The sequence below is a fragment of the Chrysemys picta genome, chromosome 3, assembly GCF_011386835.1.
Source record: "Chrysemys picta bellii isolate R12L10 chromosome 3, ASM1138683v2, whole genome shotgun sequence".
NCBI lineage: Eukaryota > Metazoa > Chordata > Testudines > Emydidae > Chrysemys > Chrysemys picta.
In genome coordinates this window covers 39,122,677-39,143,510 of record NC_088793.1, presented here as the reverse complement: position 1 = coordinate 39,143,510, position 20,834 = coordinate 39,122,677, and the positions used below count along the sequence as shown (strand labels likewise).

The 20,834-nt window shown below is 42.1% G+C and overlaps 1 protein-coding gene across 6 annotated transcripts in view; it reads right to left on the bottom strand.

Annotated features, from left to right (window-relative positions):
- Window positions 1-2,448: 2,448 nt before the first annotated feature.
- Window positions 2,449-20,834, bottom strand: part of PXDN (peroxidasin) — a 146,558-nt gene continuing 128,172 nt past the window's right edge. For all 6 annotated transcript variants that reach the window (XM_008163712.4, XM_008163714.4, XM_042848760.2 and 3 more), the window contains 4 exons: window positions 19,843-19,963; window positions 11,290-11,422; window positions 7,936-8,049; window positions 2,449-5,432 (listed from right to left, as the gene is read on the bottom strand). In XM_008163712.4, coding sequence (XP_008161934.2) covers window positions 5,307-5,432; window positions 7,936-8,049; window positions 11,290-11,422; window positions 19,843-19,963 — 494 coding nt within the window. In that variant the 3' untranslated portion in view covers window positions 2,449-5,306. The remainder of the gene's footprint in view (window positions 5,433-7,935; window positions 8,050-11,289; window positions 11,423-19,842; window positions 19,964-20,834) is intronic.

Below are 20,834 nucleotides of genomic sequence, written 5' to 3'. Positions count from 1 at the left end.
ATTGGGGTTTTTTGACGAGGTGCTATCGGTGATCAAGAGGATCTCTGTACTGAGAGATGTTTAGAACCTGACAGTAGAGGGGAGACTGGTTCACTGGGTAAAAATAGGTCTCTTGAGTCCTGGAACTCCTGTGGTACAGGAGGAACAATAGAGTTTGACGTCAATACCAAGGGTGGATATCTGGCTATTACGCATGGTAAGATGAGCCTGTGCAAGTGTAGACTCACATGGAGCAGCCCGGGGTGCTGAAAAAATATCAAGGATACTAAAGAGCCAGATGGTGCCGATCTCTTTGTAGTAGAATGTCTGCTAACAGGGCTGTAATCAGCTGTAGCAGAAATGGTCTTTGGTACTGGGTCTTTTTTCATAGAGGCATGTCTCTTAGAAGCCTTAGATATCTTCGCAGTACTGGACACCCCTGATGCCTCAGTAACACTGCTCTTGGGGTCTCAGGTCTCCAGTGACCAAGACTTCTTTAAAGGAGATCTAATAGTTGTGCTCTTTTTGATGGTTGGTACCACAGATGCAGACGTAGATCTCATCCCTCGAAGCTCTCAATAACCAAGACCTCGAGGAGAATGGGGTAACGGTTGTCTGAACCCTTGTTGCTCTTGATGACTGGGACTCGACAAAGGATGGGATAGCAACAGTCTTACCCATAAAAGTTCTTGGTGACCAGGATCTAGAAGTAGATGGGACACTACATACAGGAGCGTTCTTGGTGCTCTGGTCAGAAACTGATTTCAGGGCTTCATCTACTATGCAGAGTTTGAATTTTATCTCCCTATTATTATGGGATCTGCTTTTAAATGAAGAGCAGATTTTACCTATATACTCTCAAGCTGTATCCTGCAAGTGCTTAAGACATCTAGAGTGTCCATTGCTAATCGAGAAGGATTCCTGGCAGGAAGAATAATGTTTAAAGCCAGGCAATCCTGTCATATCCCATAATAAATGTTCAAAAATTATGCCAGAAATAGGGGAAAATATAAAGAGAAATCTCAAAATAGCTAACTACTATCTAATGAACACAGCAGAGTGGGAATGCTCGATGCTCTGTCTCAGGCCAAAGCCAATTGAGAAGGAACTGAGGGTGGTTTACCCACACAGACCTGTATACTACCGGGCATGAAGATGTGTAGGGCGCATGAGTCGGCTGAATGGGCATTGCTTCCAAACATCTCTGACCAAAGGCACAGCGAGGTGAATGCATGCCTGAAGCAGAGCACCCAGAGGAATACTACTCGGAAAAGTGTACCATCTATGTTTTCTGCTTCTTTAATTCATCTCTTCAGCTGACTGAAAAAAGTTTGATGAACGCAGAACTCGAGTGCAATTACTGATATTTCTTACAGCAGTTTATTGTAGATTTTGGAATTATGCTTCTGGAATACATTAGTCTTTAATTTTTCCTATTGCATGATATTGCATACCGTGTTTTCCTGGAGGTATACTAGTCAAATTGTTGTTTTATAAACATCATCGCCTGTATTGTACTAAATGTTTAAGAAACTGGCCATTTTCCAGGTTGATGGTCCTAGGGACTGGCTAGTATCCCCTGACCACTAGTCTCTCACCAAAAGATATGAGTAACTAAAACTGGTTTCAACAATAACTCATATCCTATGGTGAGAGAACAGGGCTCTAAGCTTGCGGTGAAGGTATTAAGAAGATCTATGCTGGAAAGGAGGGTGATTCCACGGCTGCTAAGCAGAGGGACTGGGTCATGACTCCTGTCTGCATTAAATCCTAATCCTGCTCTACCCCAACTGCCCTTCTCAGTGACAAACACTTACTCCTGCATGTTCTACCACAGCCCAAAAAGTAACAAAAGGAAAATGGTATGCGCTTGTAGTAGAGGCCAGAAGCAGTACTTTCTGGCATGGCATCCACAGAAGCTCAATGGTGTAGCAGCAGCCGGCTGCAAACAAACAGTATGAGCCTGACAACCCATTTGTGGGATGGAAGGAAACCTCTTCTAATTGCAGAAAAGGGAGATAGGAAAGTGACAGTGCTCTCATTTTGAAGGTGATAGGGAGACTGAAGGAATTGTGCTGGAATGAGGCCTGGGTAGGTGATATGAGGTCTCCAAGTGTCCTTAATGTCTCTGTGCAATTTACTTAGAGTGAAGAAAGGTTAATACCAAAAAAACTTTCATTTTTTTTTCCTGAGAAAGGACCAGACTGGGAAGCTGTAAAGTGTCCAGCTGCTAATAACTAATTCTTTCTCTGATCCGGTCTTTACCCTCTGTCCTCCCTCCCTGCAAGGAGTAAATGGTAAATATATACTTTCACCACCTAAATACAAATCTATAACTTTATTAAATTGACATTTACTTATCCCACTAATTGATATGGAGGGTTAATACTAAGCTTCTTCGAGGAAATCGTTGGTCTGACTGATAAAAAACATACACACTGCAGCTTCAAGAAATTAACAAGTAGAATATTTGGAAATGTGGCCCATTTATTTCAACTGAGAAGCATTCATTACACAGTGCAAACAGTTCTTTGGTAAATTTACTGATTACAATAAAAATAACAAAGACTGCTTTTGGTAACAGTTTTAAAAAGTAAATAAATATGCACAATTTGCAACATATTACAGCAATATTCTCACAGTGGATACTGAGGAAATGATCATGCAGCCACTGGCCACTGTTTCAGAAATGTTAATGTCGGTGCTGAATCTGCAGACACTGTAATAAAAGTAAATTTATACAATTCTTGATTGCTTATTACATTTAAAATTGTTGGTGAGGATCTGCTTTTTCTTTATGTTTATGTAAAATAACTCAAGATGACAGCGGTATAAGCATTTCACAAGTTATTTCAGAATCTTTTTATATACTGTATGAGTAAACATTGAACAAAGAACAACAGATATTCACTTTATTCTGCGGCAGGGAGCGGGGGAATGAGATACATGGTACTGTTATATAGTGTATAAATGGAAAAGCTCTTCTGCTATGATCTGAAATTCTAAGGATATTTAATTCATATAAATGTGTGTGTGGGGGGAGGATGAAATTAATAACCCATTGGAAGCACTTTTTTTTTTTTACTGGTCTATATAACCATATACATACTTAAATTATGATATCTGATTTGGTTCTGCAAGCCTTTCTCTTGAGGAATTCTTATTGTAGGTCAATAGGAGTTCAATGTGCATAGGGCTTCCAGGGTGACTGTGTGATTTGGACTCTCAAGAAAACAGAACAAAGTACTAGAGTATCAAAAAAAGGGGATGGAATGTGAAGCCCTAGATACCATATGATACTCAAACATGCTTTCCACACAGTTTCTAAAAATATTAAAATAGGTTATATAAGTCAAAACTTTATATATAAAAATCAATTGAAATATTCTTAAAAATACCCCATGTACCTCTAACATACATCTTTGCTTAACACCCCACACACATGTACATATTACTCTTACTACACTGTCAAACAAGTCATTGTAGTAAGTTTGTCATATATACCAAAGTTTGAAAGCAGTGTCGTAGTATGTAGTTATCAAATTATAGAACATTAAAGCTACTAACCAGGGAAATTATGTGCCAAAATATTATAGTGGAAATGGCATTGTTGCTATAGATTAGCTATTACACACAAATGTGATTTACTATGCAAATTTACATGTTGCTTGTCTCTCTCACCAACAGAAGTTGGTCCAGTAAAAGATATTACCTCACCCACTTTGTCTCTAATGTTTACATTTGTGCAGATTTCATTAATCCCTAAATCCCTGATTCCTAAATCCTAACAATTAACTCAGAATCCAGAGAATTCAATAACTTCAGTAGGAGTTCTGCATTAGGACTGCAGGACTGAGCCCTGAATTGTAGGAAATTAGGGATTTTTTCAGAAGATGCACTATAAATGAAAAACAAAACTGTAAAATGAGGTATGATAGTTGTCTTTCACTGAATGTAATAACATATGCCTGTTAAAAAGGTGAAGAATTGGTGTGCTAACACATACACTGCATTGACATAGACATATATTCTATAGTGCTAAAAAATGAATTATGTGAGGAGTGAAGTTCACTGGAGGATCATTTTTAACATGAGTCATATAAAGGGACTCAGTTATAAGTATGCATGTACTAGCTGAAAAATGGAGAAAACCTTTAAACTCAAATACCTTGTCAGAAAAAAGTAAAAAGGAGTAGTCAATCCACAATTAATGGTTAATGCTTCATTTTGATTGTTCTTTTCATAAACAATCAGTGCCATAATACACTCAGGAACATATGTCTACTGACAATATGTACAATGAATCAGTAGCTATCTTTGTATGCAAAACGGCATGTGATGTTTTCACATTTTCAAAACAGGGCCTTAGCAACTATACGTGTGAGCACGTTTGAGATGGAGAGAAGCATGCTTGCAAACTGGACTTTGGATGGTCACTTTACACTGATTTAAAATAAATGAATCTAAAAAGTAGCCAAGCAATTACATATATTTTGACAAAAAATATTCTATTAATTTTAATATCAAATGCTACTTATGAGTCATGTACTGCTTCCTAAAGTGAGGAATAACATTCAAGGGACACTGTCAAACACTTTTTGTAATACACATTGTTTTAATACCTTCCTAGAAACTTGATGTTTGTTTCTCATTCCCTAGCAATTTTATGCTCTTCAATTTGTCAAACACTGATTCATTTTCCTCTTCAATTAAAGAGAGGTTGAAATGCTACAGATTTTTTTTGTTTTTACTTCATTGTCTATATGCCGGAATAATTGACTAAGCAATCCAAATGCACAGATGGCTTGCAGAAATTGCCCTTGTATTAGCACAGCTCTGAACACAGTTTTTATTAAGCTTTTATTCTAGCTTTTCTTCTTCTGACTTTATTGGCAGAGCACTGAACATCAAGTCACACTAATACTGAAAAAAAAAGTAAATATTTTTATTGTGCTTATTTCTCATAAATGGGAGATGTTCTGATTTTATAATGTAAACATTTTAAGGTAAGTCAGTTTGGGTGCCTAAAACTACTTGACAGTGTCCTTTTGAAGTAGCACCAGATTCGGTTTGTCTAACCTGAGAATCTTAACACAAAATTATCTTGACCTGTTTATTTCCCTTTCAACATTTTTGCATTGTGGTTTTCTTTTTATGGGAAAATAATAAAATAATACATCATCTTATACTGTTACAGCACCATTAGAATGTTGTCATGTAAAATCTTGATTTCTTGCTGTTGTTTTAAGCTTCTGGTTACCTGTATTTGCCATCAGCAGGCATCGTTATGATTTGAAGAGGACACATCTTAAATTCTTAGAGGAGATTTATGGCTTCTTTTCCTTGCTAATAGTTTGTTTTAAACAGACTGGACAGCAAACTCCTTTGACCTTCACCGGTGTAGAGCAATCAGTTGGTGGACATGATTCTACAAAACAGGTAATCTGACCAACCTGTATTAGCACAAATATAACAACAGTTTAACACATTATTTAGCTTTGTCTACAAAATAAGAGATATGGTATTTACATTATTCAGGAATGTATTCCCAGCCATTCTTTCTAAGGTTTTGGGACAAATTCTGAATGTATCATGGTTTGTTTTGAGGTTTTTAAAATTTGAATCTAGAAGAAAGCACCTTATATGACAACTTTTTTAATGGCAGTTTGCTCTAATACTTTCTTCCCCTCTCTCACAGTGTCAGTCCACACCTGTCCCTCCTACCCTCTTCTTCCCTACCTTGCTCCTCTCACTAACACTTCCCTTCAATGTCCTCTCCCCTTTCATTTCCCCCACCCCCATTTAGCTTATCACTTCTTAACCAAACCCATCTAAAAAACCCATTGAACTAACATGAAAATAGGATTAAATTCAATAAGGACAAATGCAAAGTACTCCACTTGGAAAAGGAACAATCAGTTGCACACATACAAAATGGGAAATGACTGCATAGGAAGGATTGTGGGTCATAGTGGATCACAAGCTAAATATGAGTCAATAGTATAACACTGTTGCAAAAAAAGTAAACATCATTCTGGGATGTATTAGCAGCAGTGTTGTAAGCAAGATACGAGAAGTAATTCTTCCGCTGTACTCCGGGCTGATTAGGCCTCAATTGGAGTATTGTGTCCAGTTCTGGGTGCCACATTTCAGGAAAGATGTGTGCTAATTGGAGAAAGTCCAGAGAAGAGCAACAAAAATGATTAAAGGTCTAAAAAAACATGACCTATGAGGGAAGACTGAAAAAATTGGGTTTGTTTATTCTGGAGAAGAGAAGACTGAAAGGGAACTTGATAACAGTTTTCAAAAGATTGTTACAAGGAGGAGGGAGTAAAATTAGTCTCCTTAACCTCTGAGGATAGGACAAAAAGCAATGGGCTTCAATTGCACCACGGACACTTTAAGTTGAACTTTAGGAAATAGTTCCTAACTGTCAGGGTAGTTAATTACACTGGAATAAACTGCCTAGGGAGGTTGTGGAATCTCCATCATTGGAGATTTTTAAGAACAGGTTACACAAATACCTGCCAAGGATGGTGTAGATAATACTTAGTTCTGTCATGAGTGCCAGGGACTGGACTAGATGACCTCTCAAGGTCCTTTCCAGGCCTATGATTCTATGATTTTATGACCTTGTGCTGCATATTATTAACAACTCTGCTTGTATGTTATACTCCTTTATCCCACCATGTGTCTGTCTTCCCTATTTAGACCAGGGGTGGGAAAACTACGGCCTGCGGGCCGGATCCAGCCCACCAGCTGTTTTAATCTGGCCCTCGATCTCCCACTGGGGAGCGGGGCTTGCGCCGCTCTGGCGCTCCAGCTGGGGAGCAGGGTCAGGGACCGCGCCACAGGGCTCCCGGAAGCAGCAGCATGGTCTCCCCTCCGGCTCCTACGCATAGGATTAGCCAGGGGCCTCTGCTTTGCACAATGCCCCCGCCCCAAGTGCCGCCCCTGCAGTTCCCATTGGCCAGGAACTGCAGCCAATGTGAGCTGCAGTGGCGGTCCCTGCGGATGGGGCAGTGTGCAGAGCCATGCCTCGTGTAGGAGCCAGAGAGGGACATGCCGTTGCTTTCGGGAGCTGCTTGAGGTAAGCGCCACCTGGAACTTGCACCCTTGAGCCTCTTCCAACGCCCCAACCCCCTGCCCCAGCCCTGATCCCCCTCCCTCCTTCCGAACCCCTCACTCCACTCCCCTGCCCCAGCCCCGAGCTTGTCTCACACTCTGAGCTCCTCATTTCTGGCCCCACTCTGGAGCCCACACCCCCAACCAGAGCCCTCACCCCTTCACGCACCCCAACCCTAATTTTGTGAGCATTCATGGCCCATCATACAGTTTCTATTCGCCTTGGGCCAAAAAGTTTGCCCACCCTTGATTTAGACTGTAAGTTCTTATCTACTGTATAGCACCTAGCACAATGGGGCTATATTCTTGCTTAGTCCTTAGGCATTACCAGACGAAACATGATTAATAATACAATTTAAAGGTTATATATTGATTTATCATCTAAAGTTCAGGGATCCCACAAAGCCAAAGCTTTTTCTCCCTACATTACATTATTTTATTTCTTTCACTACAGGTAAAAAACAAGGGAAATATTAAGATTTTGGTATCTTTGGTATCTTTTACCAATTTTTACGTTCTATAAAAGGCTGCTTTTGGAAAGGCTTCTTCTGGGCCTCCCCCTTTTTACCCACAATTCTGCAAGTACAATTTAACACCAGCCAAATGATGGAAATTAGATTATGTAGATGTCTAATTATTAGATTTGTAAGTACTGTTAGATAGATGGATGTCTGAATGGTGTCAATTTCCCCAGCAACTAACTACAGGTACAGATTGAACCAATAATGACTAGAACCTACAAAATTGTGGGTACATCATCATCAGAAGCTGCATCTCAAAAACAAATCACAATATGGCTTAAACATTGAAAATGGATTCCAGCATACTCACTTTGCATTCACACATAGTACAAGGGTCTCTTTTCCAGGTTTCATTGCTGGAGTACGATTTACCCTTTTCATCAGTGCAATCAGTTCTACTGAGACGTGATTCCAGTTTCTTTATCTGAAGATAGAAAAAACGTAAGTGATTAATTGAACCAAAGTAAAGCTTTTCCTGCTGACGGTATGTCCTTAACCTTATATACAATCCCCTAACAATATTTATGTGGGTGCATCTGGCTGATTACTCAGTTTTTGATCTGGTCAGATATACTGGAGATTGGGTGTGGTGAAATGTTTCACTTTATCTATTACAGATTCAACAAAACTTTGGCTGAAACACAGCAGAGCACAGGGCGCTATGACTCCCCCCAGTTCCAGGAGATAGAGAGGCACAACCCTCAGTTGCTCTGCCTCTCCACCCCCGAGATCCAGGGGATGGAGAAGCCCAGAGCCAGGGGACTCTGCTTCCCCCCCCACATTCCCAACTCCAGGTGATGGAGAGGCACAGAGCCTCCTGAAGCTCTGGGGTTGGCAGGGAGGCAACGCGACTGGGTTTTCTACCTCTCTGATCGCCACACTGGCAGGCTCGTGTCAATTTCACAAGCAAAAATAACAAGGACATTCTCTGAGAGCAGCTGGGAAGCCAAAATATTCCAGTTTGGTTCTTTCTAAGTGACTTTTCTTGAAATCCCTTTCCATTAATTTTTTTATATTTTTGACGTTTTGTCCCAATTTGGGGACAAAACTTTTCCTCAAAAATGCAGAAAGGGATTCCCCTTTTTTGGTCAACTCTACTCAATATAACTGTTGAAAAACTAAAAGGCTGGAGGCAAGCAGCACATATAGAAAGAGTCTCTACAAGAGAAGACTAACCACAAACATATTTTCTTTCTTACCCTTGAAATACACACCTACAAACACGTGAGCATCAAACCAAAAAAGATGACAAATGTAGAGAGAGAAAACTAAACTCAGAAGACTGCCATAAGGAAATGGAAGATTAGATTAGTCAGCTGTAGAATACTGAATAAATGGCCACTTTGAAAGCATCTGTAACTTCTCCACTCTTATTGACTTCCGTAACCATTCTAATGATGCCAAGGAGTCATAAAACTAGTTCATCTGTCTACCTAAGGCAGGGGAGTGTACCTGGAGACCCTGTGTACTGCAGCAACACTCAGCTGTCAGAATGATCCTTTGGAACCATAGATAGAAGGGCACAACTTAGAGCCCATCCAGGTATCTTTTAGGCCTTGTCCACACTAGCAGTGGCATGTAGGATACCAGCACTACATGTGAAGCTACATGCTGCAGTGAAAAACATGCTGCGTCCACATGCAATGTGTAGGTACACTTGTCAGTGAAAGGCTCCGGTGATGGGGAAAGGCTCCACCAGTGGGATACCACACTGCTAAAAATAGCAATGTAGATGGTAGAGGCACTGCTTGGGGGTTCTCTACCATTCCCTAAGGTTCTGGCATGTCTGTACTCTACTTGCCTAAGCAGTGCCTCACAATCAACTGTTTATACCTATGGTAGACTGTGTGCAGTGTATGTACTCTATACACCACCATAAGATTTGTACAGTGTAGACAAACCCTTAATTGCACCAGTAGTAGAACCAGCCAAAAGACAATCTCTCGTTTGGGAATGGAAATGCTGAATGGTGCTTGGCCAGCCCATAGTATTCTGTATTCTCTCTCAAAAAGGTAGTTTGCTCCTGACAATGGTTTGCGAATGACAATTGCACCATAATTCTGGTTTCCTCAGTATTGTAGCCACATGTCAAAGTTATATAACTTACATTAAAATGTACTTATTAACAAGTATTTTTTATAATAAAGATTAGATTACCATCTAAAGAGAAAATTTAAATGTTAAGATGATTTTTTTTAAAAGGTTTTAGTCGGGTGCTCTAGGAACTAATGCAATGACTTAAATTGTATGATGATAACTTGCTACTGGCTACAGTGTTTGTGTGAGTGTAAAAGTAATTATTGATACAAAATATTAAACCATAAATGGCCAAGAGTGGTTTTATTTTTCCAAATTAATGTATATATTTTGGAGAACAATTGTGCAGCCACTTCTACTGATGGAAATATGAGACCTTCCTTACAGCATTTTTAATTTGCTAGAGTTTGAGGTAAGAAGGTCCATTTACATGATACCAAACCTCCTCCATACCAATTTCTGTATTACAAAAAAAAAACTTTAGACATTTATTGGGAAATAGATACTCATCCTTAGAAACTACACTTGCATGCAGAATGACGACAGTAAGGTTGAAAATATACGCCAGAGTCATCTGAACTTATACTGTTTTGGGCTCCAATTTACAAATTATCTATGGCTGTACAGTTCAGATCCAAATCCAAACTTGTCCAAAGCTGTAAGATGTTCAGATCTGGAGTTCTGATTTAGACCTAAACTATATTTAGATAATAACGTTAGTTATTTCTGAACATGCTTGTGATATAATAAGGTGAAAATTCCAAATTGGTGAACTTCCTTTTGCAGTGTAATTTGTACCTGAATTTTGGTCATTCAACTCCAAGTTTGAGTAGCTGAATTACCTAGATTGTAGATACTCACTGTGGGTGTAAATTGCACCTGAGAACCGGGAGGTCAAACTACAGTCCAGACAAATATATGCTTAGAAATCACTAACATATCCAGTACATTTAATGTGGAGTTACTTTTGAAGGAACTTCATTCCTTAAATCCAACTTTGGGAGTTCTCTGATATGTAGAATATCTTGTGCATAAATAATACCTTTTTTGAGTGGCTACTATTATGGCTACTTTAGTTAGTCTGATTATTAAGAGATTTAATTTATGTCACACTGTAAAAGTCTTTTCAAAAAGATCTGAATCCTGGGTATAATTATTTACAATTACAATTTGGCACATACCACATTATTTCATAACAATTGCATAGTTTATCACAGATATGACTCAATCAACATATTTTACTCAGATGCAAACCCTAAACCCAGATTCTATAAATTCCAGGTCTAAGCATGAAGGAAAAAGCTAATTCCATAAAGAGTTCTATACATACGTGGAATGCATTGCTTACACAAGGTTTTGGTGACAGAAATCAACAAAGACAAACTGTATAATCTTTGTTTTAAATAAGATTAACAAAATATGCAAAAATAAACAATAATATGTACACTATGCTCTGTGTTCCATTTGGTCAAAAGATTACAAGATGAATTTTGGATTGAGAAATGCAAGGGAAGTCTATATATTTAAGGCCACAGAAAGATCAATATTATTTGTAAATATGCTGTTTAAAGTTTAAAATGATTTAAATTAAATTTAAGATTAGAAATTGTTCATTACATCTTCTTACCTGATTTCTGAGACTTTTAATGGTCTTTTGCATTTCTAAAACAAATTCTCTGAAGTCATTCACCACAGGTAATTGTATATGTTCATCAGATGCTGAAGTGGAATCATTAAAATGTTTACCCTGTTTTGCAGAACTGCAACAAGAGGAAAATAGGTCAGGATATTCACCCAATAAATTTTCAATAGACAGGCTATTTGCATAGGGGCTATCCGCTATGTAAATTATGAATAAATTAAGTATAGGCAGCTGGTTGTATGAGTTTTATGAACAACAACAGAACACCAGTGCCATTGTAGCAGGATATAGTCTCAGGGTCAGGGTAGATTAATGTATTATTCCTTATACCAGCAGTGGCAGGAATTTTTGAGGACAGAATGCATCAGTCTTAAAAGTGTTATGTCTCCTATGTTAGGGAACAGAAAAAGTTGTTAGTCAATACCATTTTCATGGCATTGCCTACTATTCACAGAGAAAAGAACCAGTGAACCAGTTAAGCTAAACATCCAACAATAATTCAGAGTGAAAGAATACTACTGATTTACTTGTGTAATTGTAATCAGCACCGTGTTTGGACTCACTTTACGTTTCTTCCATGAATAGATGTCAGAAAAAGCATCTATGCTTAAAACCTCAGTCTTTGAAAATGGAACAAGTTGGTTTACTACTTGCCTGTTTCCAATTTAATAAACATTTGAAGTCAATAGTGTTTTTACAGTACAGAATAATGGGGAGCCACTTGTCTATTGCCTATTGCAATTGACATTTGGCAAACTTACATTCCAAAATCATTTTAATCAGTTCAATCTTCAATGAAAATATTGTGTAAAGTCATCAGAGAAAATTGACATAGTCAGTATTAATTATATCATCTAGACAGATTTCATAAAACACTGAGTAAAAATAGAGATAGTATTAATTATTAAACAATTTACCACATGAAGCACTCAGGGCCCATGTAGCAGGGTATGCCAAACATTCCTGTTTGAGGGTTGCTGATGCCAGAGGCATCTCTGTAGTAACACAATTTTTACATCAAGTATGAATATAGCCCTTGCATCTCATCTGTATATGTAGTTTCTACATCTCTCACTTAGTAATCTGGGAAATTCCTCCCTATTGATATTTCTGTTCTAACTAAAAAAGTTCAAAAGATTCTCTTTGTTATCAGGGTAGGAGAAACTGATGTTTTCTTTTCACTTTAATTTTTATGGGACTTAACTTCTTTATAGCTTTATAAATATGTGACAAAGATGGTTTGCTGTATATTATTGTTTATGCTATGGAAATTTGGAAAAGTTGGTAAAAGTTCACTTGGGAAGGAGAACCATAATCTACAATGCTCTGCTACTTCAGGGCAACTTTTAACAGTCAAAGTGAAAGTTACAGTGTTTGTTAAGCATTTTTTATTCCTACTCTTCCTTAGTGTTATTAAATGTATATATAAGCTGTTAAAATGGCTGAAATGTTGTGCAATAAATTCACTCCTGGTGTAACTTCATTACTTTCAGTGGAGTTATTCCACACATGAATTTTGTTCAATGTTGTTTATAATTCATCAGACATGTAGAAGCAGCAATAAAATGTTTTGTTTGCTGTAAGAACACGTGGTTTTGTGTGTATAGCCTTGTATTTTATTAATGCAAAATTTGACAGCAGAGGCTCAGATTTCTCTGACTGAGTCACCACAGAAGCCCTCCAGTTCACTCATTTCATAATACTCACACAAAGTAAGCCAAGTAAATACCCTCTGAGTTGTTACCTTATATGCGCTTCCAAGCGTATCCTGACTTCTAGATTATAAATTCTTTGTGGGTAGGGACTATCTTCATCTTGAGCCTATACAGCACTTGAGGTCCTTGTGAGTGCATAACACTATTATTAGGACACTGGAATATGCTGGACTCATTAAGTCAAGATGCAACTTTTACTTCAAGGATATCTTTCTCTTTGTATCTCTTATAACATAGCAATAGGTCTCTATACCAAACAACTGCTGGATTAAATTAAACATTTTTAAACCTTTCTCCTCATGTCATACTTCCACAATTATGGTCAGCACAAGGACCTGAGCTAGAGCCATACTGATATAAAATAAGAGGTGATGGCGGGACACATTCTCCTTAAGGGTTTTTTACTTTTGGAATTGGCTCCCCATAACATTCCCTAGTTCATTACCTTCAGGAAGCCTATGCAGGCCCACTTTTCCTCCCTGGCTCGGGGGGGGGGGGGGGGGGGGAAGGGGGGAGAGGATTTATGGGGCTAGAAAATGGAAAAGAACACTAGTGGATATTCTGTTGGAGCAATTACATTTTTATTAGTTATTTGCTGGGCCCACAATTTTATGTTCTGGTAGCAATTGAGGAAAGATAGTTTATTTAATGTGTATGTTGTATATATTTAAAGAGATTGTCAAGGGAGCCGAGAACCAGGGATAGGCACTTTTTCATGGTTATAAAAATCAAATAAATAAACTGCAAATTTCTGTCTGTATCCTTTGTTCATGTTATATAAGAGTTGGTCTAGTTGGCATACAACTATACGCTATATACCCAAAGTGTGGTCACACTACACATTTTGTCCTACCCAGTGTTCTTGTTTCATAAGAAGAACTTCCAACTGACCCTGAGGGAGAAGGGTGTCCTGGAGAAGACTAGGATCACTCTCTTGGCTCATTCACTTTCGGGATTGTGAAAGAAATGAATCGAAGGGCCCTGAACAGTGGCTTGATCAGAATTTTACTTTTAAAATTGGAGCCCTTGCTAGCAGAATGTTATATTAGCTAAAGCACAAGGCCCTTCATACATACTAGCCCACCTTGTAAACATGTAACTGAATACTTCAGATTCAGAAACCAGGTTTGTGAAAGCTACAGTCTGGTAGTCCTTACATTTGTGATGATTAAAAAAAGAAGTGTACAGAGTCTTAAGCATCGTTTGGATAGAGCATTAATGTGTAACAGAGTCGATTATACCCTGGTATAGAATTGGATAGTCAGAGTAATTTTGTCCCAACTGTTTTGGGGCTCTGGTTGAGAAAGACACAATGTCTTAGGTTTATACATATAAACACAAATAAATAATCTATGACAAAATGTATGTAAAAGCTTGTTTCTTTCAGACTCAATCTGAGAGGATTCCAACATCTCTGTGGGAGAGTGAGCAGATGAAGGCCTCTATTGCTGGACTAGTTATAAAAGACAGTTACCTTTTCTGTAACTGGTGTTCTTCGAGATGTGTTGCTCATGTCCATTTCACAATAGGTGTGCATGCTCGCCATGTGCACCAGTGGCGGAAGTTTTCCCCTTAGCAGTACCCATAGGGGAGCGCCCACAGCACCCCCCTGCAGTGGCACCTCCATTGCATGGAATAAGGGGCACTGCGTGCTCCCCCCACCCTCAGTTCCTTCTTGCCAGACAACTCCAACAGAGGGAAAGGAGGGAGGGATGTGGAATGGACATGAGCAACACATCTCGAAGAACACCAGTTACGGAAAAGGTAACTGTCTTTTCTTCTTCGAGTGATTGGTCATGTGCATTCCACAACAGGTGATTTCAAGCTATATCTGTTGGAGGTGAGTAGAAGTTCACAGACTCTCGGGACGGAGTACCGCCCTGCCGAACCCGGCGTCCTCCCTGGTTTGGGAGACGATCGCATAATGTGAGGTGAACATGTGAACGGAAGACCACGTGGCAGCCCTGCAAATGTCCTGAACGGGAACATGGCTAAAAAGGCAGCAGATGAGGCCTGAGCCCTAGTCGAGTGTGCCCTTACAATCGGCGGTGGGGGGATCCCCAACAGGTCGTAACAGGTACGAATACACGAGATGATCCAGTTGGAGAGCTGCTGAATGGAAATCGACCGATCTCTCATGCACTCGGCCGAGGCGATGAACAGCTGCGAGGACTTCCTGAATGGCTTTGTACGGTCCAGGTAAAAGGCCAGAGCCTGTCTCACATCCAGCATGTGGAGGTGGCGCTCTTCACTGAACACATGGAGCTTGGGGCAGAGGCCCAGCAGGAAGATGTCCTGACCCATGTGGTAGTTGGAGACCACCTTGGGGAGGAACAAAGGATGTGGTCGGAGCTGGACCTTATTTTTATGGAACACCAAGTACCGGAGTTTGGAGGTCAGTGCCCTGAGCTCCGAGACCCGTCTAGCTGACGTGATCGCCACTGCTACCTTCCATGAGAGGTGCGACTGGGAGCATGTAGTTAGTGGCTCAAATGGGGGACCTGTCAACCGAGCCAGCACCAAGTTCAGGTCCCACTGCGGGACTGGGGGCCTAACGTACGGGAGGAGAATAGCATGGGAGAATACTGTGTGTCCCTGCACCGGCGGGTGGAAGGCCGATATAGCCACCAAGTGCACCTTGACGGACAAGGGCACTAGGCTCTAAGGTGAAGAAGGCAGCCTAAAATGAGTTGGATCAGAGCAGCCACGGGCGAAACGCTCCGCTCAGCTGCCCACTGGGAAAACTGAGACCACTTTGCCGGGTAGGCCTGATGCATGGAGGGCCGTCTGCTTTCAAGGAGAACATGCTGAACCCCTTCTGAGCACGTCCTTTCCTCCTGGCCTAACCATTGAGCAGCCACACTGTGAGGTGGAGTGCTGCTAGGCTGGGGTGGAGGAGGAGGCCCTGGTCCCGGGAGAGCAGGTCCCGGTGGGATGGCAAAGGCCATGGCAGGGCGACTGTCAGGCTTGTGAGAGTCCCGTAACAATGTTGCCTGGGCCATGCTGGGGCAATCAGGAGGACCCGGGTCCTGTCCGTTTTTATCTTCTCCAAGACCGTGCCGATCAGCGGGATCAGGAGGAAGGCATAGAGAAGCTGGCCTGACCAGGATAGAAGGAAGGCATCCGAGATGGCGCCCATGCCCAACCCCACCACGGAGCAGAAGCGGGGACACCGGCGGTTCTGCTGAGTCACGAACAGTTCCACCCCAGGAGTTCCCCACTCTTGGAAAATCCTGTGCATCACCTCTGAGTGTAGTCAGCACTCGTGCTGAGAGGAGAAGTTTCGGCTCAGGCGATCCGCTCATGAGTTCTGGGAGCCCGGTAAGTGGTGGGCTTGTTGGCAAATGTCGTGGGCTATACAGAAGTCCCACAGCCTGATGGCTTCCTGGCAGAGGGCAGAGGAGCGGGCCCCACCTTGCCTGTTGATGTCCATATATTATATTAATTATATTATAATGCCCTCCTCATGAACACCACGGAGGCCGTAGACCTTGCAGCCGTATCCGCGGCATCTGACACTGCCTGCAGGTTGCCCTGGTAGCCGCTGTCCCCTCCTCCACCAGAGCCTTGAACTCCTTCCTGTCACACTCCTGGAGGGAGTCCTTGAATTTGGGCAAAGAGTCCCACAAACTGAACTCATACCACCCCAGGAGGGCTTGATGGTTTGCCACCCTGAACTGGAAACTCGAGGACGAATAAACCTTTCTCCCGAATAAGTCCAGCCCCCTTGAGTCTTTATTTTTCGGAGTAGGGGCTGGTTGGCCCTGCCTCTCCTTGTGGTTGACCAACTCAACCACCAGGGAGTTGGGGGCAGGGTGGGAGTACAGGTATTCATGCCCCTTGGCGGGCACAAAGTACTTCCATTCTGCCCTCTTAGAGATAGGGGACAAGGAGGCCGGGGTTTGCCACAAGGCCTTTGAAATTTTCGCCACCCCTTCGTGGAGTGGGAGGACCACCCTGTCTGGTGCAGAGGTCGAGAGGACATTGAAGAGGGAGACCGAGGGTTCCTCTACCTCCTCGGCTTGAAGGTTGAGGCTCGATGCCACCCTTTTCCACAGTTCCTGGTGGGCCTTAGAGTCCTTCTGTGGAACAGGTGGAGGAGGGGCCATAATCGCCTCATCAGGGGAGGATGAGGATGGGGAATGCGGTACTGTGCGTACTCACCAGTGTCGGAGGTCCCACCACTTGATCGCCCTCCGGATGCGGAATCAGAGATGAACGCCCCACCAACTCCTTTCTGTGGGGCTGAGATAGGGAGGCTGACGGTCTCTCCAAGGTTCCGGCCACCAAGCAAGCCACCACCAGGGGCTGCGTCGGGGGCCACAGGGCTCATTGGTACACGGTGCCGGCCAAGGAGCCTGGTGCAACTGCATCTGCTGTGGCACCGGCGGAGCAGGCTGTTCAGCCTGACTAGCCCGTCGAGTGATGACTACGAAAGGAGGCCGGGCTGGCATATGACCTGCCGTTGTCCCGGAATTGGGAGGAGCGGAGGCGTTGGGAACGGTGCCGACCACAAGACCGTGATCCTGGCGTGGAGGAGCGGGAGAACCGCCAGTAGCAGCTGCTCTGCGATCGGCTCCAACGGGTGGATCCGCGTTGATGCCTGTATTGCGACGGGCTATGATGGCCCCTGAAGACGAGGACCTCTGGTGCCCTCTGTCCCGGTCTCGATGGGGCCCGCTCCCCTCGCAAGGTGGAGCAGTGCCCAGAACTCCTGCCAGTCGGAACCCAGCCAGACAACCTGGTGGGGGTCGACGGGGACCGGCGCAGACTGCGCACTGGGCGGTTGCTGATCGGCGAACGGCATGGGGAACATTCCTTAGAACGCAAACTGTACCGATCAGGCGGCGACTGAGGAGATCCAAGTGGTGGCTTGCTTCTGGACCGGGGACCCAACGGTGGTGGTGCCCCTGGAACTGGCAGAGACATGACATCCTGAGCCACTTGCAGGGCCTCCGGCATGGAGGGCACCCGGACATCCGGGGAGGTCGGCACCTAGTTGGCTGGGCTGCACCGCTCAACCTGAGTCGGAGGCCTGGAGGCCAACAGGGATCGAGAACTGCCCAACGTGGTTCTAGTCTCTCCCCTGGTCTTCCTCTGGTTTATCAGCAGAGAAGACTTCTTCTTAGCCTTCTTGGTGTGCCCCATGGACGTGGAACGGTGCCAACTGGTGGCTCGGAGGCAAAATGTTCCTTTCTTTCTTGGTCCGAGGCTTGAAGGATCTGCAAATCTTGCAGCGATCGCTGAGATGGGTTTCCCCCAGACAGCGTAAACAGTCCGTGTGCAGATCACTCACTGGCATCAGCCACCTGCAAGTGTCGCACGACTTAAAGCTTGGGGCATGGGGCATGCCCTGACCTGGGCACACTAAACTAAACTAACCTTAATCTAAACTATTTTAACTACAGGTACTACTAACTATGAATGAACAAGAGTTCAAGAGGAAAGCTGCAGCCAAGCTGGAGCAGAGCAGTTCCGATGCACCTTTACTGGTGGCAAGAAGCAATTGAGGGTGGGGGGAGTGTGCAGCACCCCTTATACTTCGCCACGGAGGCGCCATGCCAGGGGTTACTAGGGGCGCTCCCCTACAGGTACTGCTAGGAAAAAAACTTCTGGCACCAGTGCACTTGGTGAGCATGCACACCTATTGTGGAATGCACATGAGCAATCACTCAAAGAAGAATAAGTTTTCATCCTCAAAAGGTCCCCATGAGGATGAGATTCTTGAGAAACTGTTTGGGGTTTTATCGCATCTGAGAGAGAGTTATATCTGAAGAATTCAGCTTAATATCTAAATCACGGGGTACATGGGACACAAGAAACACAATTTCTAGACAAAAAGGAGACAAGATGGAATCTTATTATGCAAAGGCCTCCTTTCTTGGAGATATGAACTATGACAGATTCTCCCCTTCCAAGTTCCAAATGCTGCAAAAGAACTAGTATCTGGCTGCTACTGCTGGTTTGAGAATTCCTCTAGAACGGGACACTCAATATCATAAAACACGTGACACTAGTTCCTACACCTACACCAATTGGAATAAGGTGTGTGTCAGGGCAGGGAAAGGGCACATCTGGATGGAGAAGAGCCCACATCTACTTCGCCAGTTCGTAGCATAGGGTCCCCTATAGTATCGAGTTTTCATAAACCAGAACAGACCTTATGCTGCTGTAACTTATATCGGTGCTGGTGCAACTTGAGGATCAGGAAGCCATAACCAAAACTCTTCTCTCCCCCATTCCTGCACTGAATGGATCTTGGCACGAGAGAATCTAGCCCTTTATTACAGATTTCAATGCTACTGCCCCAATATTTGCCCTGCCCTGGCTTCTAAGCAAGTACTAGACACTGAGGTGGGGCACATATTATCTGTAATCCCTGCTTGTATCACTTTTGGGACAGCAGGAGTGTGGGCATTTTCCAGGCAAATAGATGCTGTTATTGATGGATGCAGTAAGGACCCAGATTTTCTGCTGCTTTTTCTTTACATTTCACATTTCTTCTGAAGAAAACAAACAGGACTGAGGACTTAAATGTTATTGTTTCATACGTAGAAGGTCTTAGAAAAATTAGAGCTGGAAGGTAAACCACAGCAGAAACAGGACCTAAAGTTGACAACAACCTGTAGCATTCAATTTTGCTTTTGAACATCTAGAAACGTCAGAGTGAAAGGCATCAATCCCAGACTGATGGACTGGAGACTGCAAGAACCTAATGTACATTTGCAGGAAATCATTCAATTTTCCTCCACCTTACACAAAAAGAAAACAAAAACAAACAAAAAAACTGACCCTTTTTCATACCTTAGTACAAAATCCTTACCTCACTGTTTTGGACATTTTCATTTTCTTTAAGGGCTTGTCCTCCTGAAAGCTATAATCAAGAGAACGTCTTCCGCGGAAGTGATATGAAAATGCATTAAACTGCCCTCTAGTTCTACAATCTGAAATAAGACAACAAATTATATGTTGGAAATTAAATTATAAATTGATAATTTTACGACAAGAATAATTGTAAATACACTAGCAATATATATATATTTAAAAAAAACCTACAAAATTAAATCCTGTTTTCTCCAATATGGCTTTTTATGGATGTTTTTCTTTTCTTTTAATTAAATCTTGTGATTTTTTTTTTTAAATTATTCACCTAGTGGCACTAAATTATTTGTCCTTTAACGATGTTCACTTCTTCCATAAATTATCAGATCTTCACACCTCCTTGTACAATTCAGACCTATACCTGCTTCATGAAGTCTATAATTTTGTTTATAGTGCAGTTCTACTCTGAAAAGGTGCTAAACAAAAACGGCATTCATCAGTTCTTCTTGTATCTATTCAATGACAAGTTTTCAAACTACTTTTTGCTTCTATTGGCTTATGACAGTCAACAGAGATATGAGACAGCAAGATAGATTTTACAGAACCTCTCGTTATTAAAAAGATTCTGAAATCGGAATTCTGGTTACTAGTAGTTCAAAAGGAGGACTTTCAAAGCCCCAGGTTTGAGTTGCATCACTGGAAGATAGAAAAGGGGGAAAAATGGTGATTTCCCCTCTCAAAATGACCTCTCTCCAAGTCTGAAATATCTGCAAATACTGGAGGCAGTTCAGATTTGTCCACAAAGCTCCAGGACATAGCATGCCCTTTCTTTTCTCTCTCTAGATAAGACCTTGCGAAGTTAAAAGGAAATACTCAATTCCAAATATACATTTCTTAACACTAATCTCTTATTCCACTCTGTTAACTGAAGACATGCCCACCAAAAGAGGCCATTGTAGAAGCACCTAAAGGAAGGAAGTAATCAGATAACTA